General features: G+C 37.1%; 1 protein-coding gene across 2 annotated transcripts in view; it reads left to right on the top strand.

The window, feature by feature from the left end:
• Positions 1-6,630, top strand: part of LOC133664714 (decapping and exoribonuclease protein-like) — a 29,061-nt gene extending 22,431 nt beyond the window's left edge. For both annotated transcript variants that reach the window (XM_062069560.1, XM_062069561.1), the window contains exons 5-7: positions 2,767-2,902; positions 2,982-3,076; positions 3,140-6,630. In XM_062069560.1, coding sequence (XP_061925544.1) covers positions 2,767-2,902; positions 2,982-3,076; positions 3,140-3,248 — 340 coding nt within the window. In that variant the 3' untranslated portion in view covers positions 3,249-6,630. The remainder of the gene's footprint in view (positions 1-2,766; positions 2,903-2,981; positions 3,077-3,139) is intronic.
• The last annotated feature ends 646 nt before the right edge of the window (positions 6,631-7,276 follow it).

The raw sequence follows: 7,276 nt of genomic DNA on the forward strand, positions 1-7,276 counted from the left end.
GAATGTTGAAGATCTCAAAGAACTCTGAACGAGCAAGGGACTTGTTACTCTGCTCGTCGATGATTGCATAAACTTTCAGTGATTTCTCAGGACGGCCGCTAGGATATATTTTAACAAGGCAGATCTTTGAGCAGGATTTGTAGCTTTGATCGCCACCACATACATCTGTACATCGAGCACTGACCTCAGTTGAAGGTCCTGAGTCTTGCTCCCCGCCAAGCTGTGTCAGGGGGGTTGGGACCTGGATCCATGGTGCAGGTCCAGGATGAAGTGCAGAAATGTGCTTTGCGCTCTCACACTCAGTGCACTTAGTAATACATTTACAGTTTTTTGCTATATGTTGAGTGGATGTGCAACACTTAAAACATATGCCATTCTCTTTCAGGAATTCCTTGCGTTGTTCCAACGGCATTGCACGGAAGGCCCGACATTTATGGAGCATGTGAGGTTTTTTATGAATAGGGCATTGTTTCTCAGGATCATCAGCTTCAAAGTGTTGCTTGTCATTAATAGGAGGGGCAGTAGACTGGAAATCGATCTTATGAACTGAGACTTCTCTATTTTGGATTTGCTTCCATTGGACTCTGTCTGCTTTTGAGGTGTCAATTTGACCTGCAAACTTGAAGCCTGGGTCATTCCTAATTATAGCTTGTTTTCCAATGAAGTCAACAAAAACATAAAAGGGGGAAATGTTACATTGTGTTGTAATTTGTAGTTTGTGCCAACGTTGAGCCACTTTTCTTGAAGGTTGAATGGTAACTTTTGAACTAATGGGTTTATCCCACGCGCTGTGTCCAAATATGCTAGGCCAGGCAGGTCTCCATCTTCCTTGGCTGCCTCCAATTCTATGAGAAAATCACTCAACTCATGGAGCTTTGAATAGTCTCTGTTGATGATTTTAGGGAAGCCGTGGATCCTTTTAAAGAGGGAATCCTCCACCATTTCGGGTGCGCCGTAACAGGTTTCCAGTCTGTCCCATATCCTTTTTAGGCCTTTGTCTGGGGAGTTGACATGGACAGCCCTGATGCGTTTTGCGTGCTCAGCTGACTCCTTCCCTAGCCACGTGACCAACAAATCCATTTCTTCGCTGGACGTTATGTTGAGGCCTCTGACTGTGTTCACAAAGGACTGTTTCCATGCCCTGTAACTGCATGGCTGGTCGCTGAACTTTATCAGACTCTTTGTTACTAGCTCACGGTGAGCTAGATATCTTGCGAAGTCTGCCACATTCCCTTGATCGTAGACAGGCTGACAAGGTGTACGGCTGGACTTTGAATGCAAAGGAGAACTGTAGCTTGACTTGTAATCTTGGTGATTGTCTTGTATGTTGTTTGAAGATGGACTGATGACTGATGACTTCTGGCTGTGAAGGTGTCGTCATTTGTTGTAGGGTAGAAACAAACCCAACTCTGTGTTTATTGTGCTCTGTCTGGAGATGTGAGTGTTGAATGGAGTTCACATCTGGTGGTTTATAATGTTGTGTTTCACTCCATGACGATGGCTGTTGGTGTAGTGATTCAACTTTTATTTGACTTGGCTCTTGGGCCTGAGTGGCTATGTATTCTTTTGTGCGCTCTAATGTGTCAACTGAATGTTCAAACAACTGCTTGATGTGAAGATAGGAGCTGCTTCGATCACTTCCTTCCACAGCGGCTTCCAAGACCTCCGCTTTGGCGAGTGCAGCTGCTGCGTCCTGCTCCAGTAAGAGCATGTCCATCTTAGCTTCTAGTTGTGCTTTTTCCACGTCCAGTTGTGCTTTTTCCACTTTGAGTGTCATTTCTTTTTGTGCAAAAGACAGACGTACTTTGGCTGCCTCTGCTTTTGCGCGTGCTTTGGTAGCTGCAGCCTCGGTGGAGGAAGCTTTTGACCTCGTTGAAGCACGTGAAGTGGTAGATTTTGTCCGTAATGAGCTTTCTGTGCAATCCATTGTTTGTTCTCGTGTATGCGGTCTTATCTTCTGCGTTAAAGACATCGTTTTACTGTGCCGCCCTCGATATGTAGAAATATCTTGGCTTTACCCTAACACCTTTTCTTGATAAAACACTCTGAAAAACGTCTTCTTGTCCACAGGTTTATTGACCCTAAAAAGGGTAAAACTGAAAGCATACAAGCAGAAAGGATGCTTACATTACAGACATGCACACACAGCCTTATTACACACACACAATCCCATTACGATAAAACGTGCATTATGCTGTGTATTGAACTTAAATGGACAAATAAATGCCACAAAATATGTAATATAAGTGCTTTATAGCAAACTAGCTTACTATGCTAACATTTACTTCACTGTATGAATTCCGAAAATTAGCATGACTGACTTTTGGCCATAAAACGTCCCAAATTACATCACACCAACAAATAATACAACTCCATCAAATATTAGCATACTACTCAACAATACATACCGATGATACTTTGTTTGGCATGAGATTCGAGCAGATGAAAACGTTTGCGATCGTCACTGAACTAGCTTAAAGTCTACTTGAAAGGAACTCCTTCTTGTTCCCTGCTATTATGGACATTACTGTAAACTAGGCAATGCGGCCTCCTGCTGTCTAAAGGAGGAAGTGCACCTCACTGTTGAATTCCAAAGTGAACTTAAACACTGGTTTTACATATATTATTAATAAATTCAACAAACAAGGCAGAACAACCAATCTTTTAAATTTTTTGGTCCATACTAGAGTACCAAAACAAAAATGTGGATGCAGCCTAGTAGATCTTATTTCGCTTTGTTCTCTGACTCATTTGATTTCTTCTCAGGTATAAGCTCAACCATTGGTGGGCACAGTCCTACCTTCTCGGAGTCTCTCGCATCGTCACAGGCTTCCGTAATGACGACGGAATTGTTGAGTCTGTGAAGACTTTTGAAGTCAGCGATATTCCTAAGATTGCTGAGGTACACTGTTGTTGTTGTTGTTGTTAGATGTCATTGCAATGGGAAACAAAGAGTAACTTTATTTGTATCTTTTGAGCAGCGTGAGGTCAAATTCTGGAAGCCAAACGTCTGCATGAACTTCTGCAGCAAATTCCTGTCTTTTGTCAAGAAGGTGGCGACCGAAGACGATCCCTGGTGAGACCTTTTGTTAAAAAAGATACAACTTTAGCCTGTTAACAGGATTTCTCTCTATTGCAGTGTGGTATATCTATTCTCCAGGGAAAAGGACTCCAATGTGACCTACTCTGTTCACAGGAACTCATCCTATTCTTTCCTGCCCGACTGGTACGTGAAGGAAATGGATTAAAAATGCACACCATCAGTACTAATTTACGCTTAGCAATAAATAATTACAACTAATCTAAACAACATGGCACTATAAGCACATTTTACTCATCTATACCAGTCTCTTAGCATGTTCAATGGATTCATGTGTGGTACATCTAGGTCAGTGGTTCTTAACCTTGTTGGAGGTACCGAACCCCACCAGTTTCATATGCGCATTCACCGAACCCTTCTTTAGTGAATTTTTTTTTATTTTTTTTATTTTTTAAATTCAAGACAAAGTTATATGTTTTTGGTAACACTTTAGTATGGGGAACATATTCTAAGTATCAAAGACATAAATTTAGAGTTATTTGGACACTAGGGGAACATATTCTAAGTAACAAAGACTAAATTTAGAGTTATTTGGACACTAGGGGAACATATTCTAAGTAACAAAGACTAAATTTAGAGTTATTTGGACACTAGGGGAACATATTCTAAGTAACAAAAACATAAATTTAGAGTTATTTGGACACTAGGGGAACATATTCTAAGTAACAAAGACTAAATTTAGAGTTATTTGGACACTAGGGGAACATATTCTAAGTAACAAAGACATAAATTTAGAGTTATTTGGACACTAGGGGAACATATTCTAAGTAACAAAGACTAAATTTAGAGTTATTTGGACACTAGGGGAACATATTCTAAGTAACAAAGACATAAATTTAGAGTTATTTGGACACTAGGGGAACATATTCTAAGTAACAAAGACATAAATTTAGAGTTATTTGGACACTAGGGGAACATATTCTAAGTAACAAAGACATAAATTTAGAGTTATTTGGACACTAGGGGAACATATTCTAAGTAACAAAGACATAAATTTAGAGTTATTTGGACACTAGGGGAACATATTCTAAGTAACAAAGACTAAATTTAGAGTTATTTGGACACTAGGGGAACATATTCTAAGTAACAAAGACATAAATTTAGAGTTATTTGGACACTAGGGGAACATATTCTAAGTAACAAAGACTAAATTTAGAGTTATTTGGACACTAGGGGAACATATTCTAAGTAACAAAGACTAAATTTAGAGTTATTTGGACACTAGGGGAACATATTCTAAGTAACAAAGACATAAATTTAGAGTTATTTGGACACTAGGGGAACATATTCTAAGTAACAAAGACTAAATTTAGAGTTATTTGGACACTAGGGGAACATATTCTAAGTAACAAAGACATAAATTTAGAGTTATTTGGACACTAGGGGAACATATTCTAAGTAACAAAGACTAAATTTAGAGTTATTTGGACACTAGGGGAACATATTCTAAGTAACAAAGACTAAATTTAGAGTTATTTGGACACTAGGGGAACATATTCTAAGTAACAAAGACTACATTTAGAGTTATTTGGACACTAGGGGAACATATTCTAAGTAACAAAGACTTAATTTTGAGTTATTTGGACACTAGGGGAACATATTCTTAGTAACAAAGACATAAATTTAGAGTTATTTGGACACTAGGGGAACATATTCTAAGTAACAAAGACTAAATTTAGAGTTATTTGGACACTAGGGGAACATATTCTAAGTAACAAAGACTAAATTTAGAGTTATTTGGACACTAGGGGAACATATTCTAAGTAACAAAGACTAAATTTAGAGTTATTTGGACACTAGGGGAACATATTCTAAGTAACAAAGACAAAATTTAAAGTTATTTGGACACTAGGGGAACATATTCTAAGTAACAAAGACTAAATTTAGATTTATTTGGACAATCTGGGAAAATATTCTAATTAACAAAGACTAAATTTAGAGTTATTTGGACACTAGGGGAACATATTCTAAGTAACAAAGACTCATTTTAGAGTTATTTGGACACTAGGGGAACATATTCTAAGTAACAAAGACTTAGATTAGAGTTATTTGGACACTAGGGGAACATATTCTAAGTAACAAAGACTCAATTTAGAGTTATTTGGACACTCAGGGAACATATTCTAAGTAACAAAGACTCAATTTAGAGTTATTTGGACCCTAGGGGAACATATTCTAAGTAACAAAGACAAAATTTAAAGTTATTTGGACACTAGGGGAACATATTCTAAGTAACAAAGACTAAATTTAGATTTATTTGGACACCAGGGGAAAATATTCTAATTAACAAAGACTAAATTTAGAGTTATTTGGACACTAGGGGAACATATTCTAAGTAACAAAGACTTAATGTAGGGTCATTTGGACCCTAGGGGAACATTTTCTAAGCAACAAAGACTTAATTTAGAGTTATTTGGACACTAGGGGAACATATTCTAAGTAACAAAGACTTAATGTAGAATTATTTGGACACTAGGGGAACATATTCTAAGTAGCAAAGACTACATTTTGAGTTATTTGGACACTAGTGGAACATATTCTAAGTAATAAAGACTTAATTTAGAGTTATTTGGACACTAGGGGAACTTATTCTAAATAACAAAGACTAAATTTAAAGTTATTTGGACACTAGGGGAACATATTTTAAGTAACAAATACTTAATTTAGAGTTATTTGGACACTCAGGGAACATATTCTAAGTAACATAGACTTAATTTAGAGTTATTTGGACACTAGGGGAACATATTCTAAGTAACAAAGACTTAATTTAGAGTTATTTGGACACTAGGGGAACATATTCTAAGTAGCAAAGACTAAATTTAGAGTTATTTGGACACTGGGGGAACATATTCTAAGTAACAAAGACTTAATTTAGAGTTATTTGGACACTAGGGGAACATATTCTAAGTAACAAAGACTTAATTTAGAGTTATTTGGACACTAGAGGAACATATTCTAAGTAACAAAGACTTAATGTAGAGTTATTTGGACACTAGGGAACATATTCTAAGTAATAAAGACTTAATTTAGAGTTATTTGGTTTGGGTTAGGGCCAGGGTTAGAGGGTTAGGGTTATAATAAGGCCATGCCGAATAAGGCCTTAATAAGTACTTAATAATGACTAGTTAAGAGCCAATATGTTACTAATTTGCATGTTAATAAGCAACTAATTAATGGTGAATATGTTCCCCATACTAAAGTGTTACCATGTTTTTTTACTGGTGCACAAAATGACCCGTGCATGAACATCACCTTGTTCAAAGAACAACACCAACACAGTGCATAAACTCACAACAAATTACACACCTGCAAATCAGTCAGCTGTTGCCGTATCCGTAATACGCCGATAGGGAGAAGTTTGTATTTACACGATGAGTCGGGTGTGTTTTGACCTCCGCCGAACCCCTGAGGCCGACTCACCGAACCCGTAGGGTTCCATCGAACCCAGGTTAAGAACCACTGATCTAGGTGTTGATTACGATTGCTCTCTGCAAAATTTTCATTTTGTATACCAGTTGGAACATAAAAAATCTCTGACAAATTCTACAGTTGTCTTATTTCTGTCTGCCCGAGTTAAAAAGTGAGCTCCAAATCACAATCAATAGACACATTTTATTCCCCCCTTATATTATTAAAATAAATAATAAACAACACACTAAAGGTTTTTGTTTGGTTTACAGAATGCATTTTACGCAATGTATGAATTGCAATAGAAACTAAGAACAATTGACATGAAACCTTAGACCAAAGGGATGTTTGTGTGTCCACTGCAGTAGACATTTGTGTTTTGCCTAAGAGGCAATTTTTTTCTCTTCCCAAAATGTGTATCTCTAAAAAAACAATGTCCACTGCAGAGGACACTGGCTCTCAGGGAGATTTAAATGATTATTAAAATAGATATGGCAAATTTTTTTTAATTTGGGCCCCTAACATGTCTTTGCTACTTTCTTGTGTCATTTCCAGTCCAGAAAAAAAAACTTTGGCTCAGTTTTGACATGTTATGTAAACACACACACTTACTTCTATATACATATAAATATATATATATTATTAATATACCGTATTTTTCGGAGTATAAGTCGCTCCGGAGTATAAGTCGCACCGGCTGAAAATGCATAATAAAGAAGGGTCATCAGTTTTTCCACAAAGAAGCCTGTCGTATCAGATCAGATGCAT

Source organism: Entelurus aequoreus, linkage group LG14 (assembly GCF_033978785.1).
Source record: "Entelurus aequoreus isolate RoL-2023_Sb linkage group LG14, RoL_Eaeq_v1.1, whole genome shotgun sequence".
NCBI classification, from domain to species: Eukaryota; Metazoa; Chordata; class Actinopteri; order Syngnathiformes; family Syngnathidae; genus Entelurus; species Entelurus aequoreus.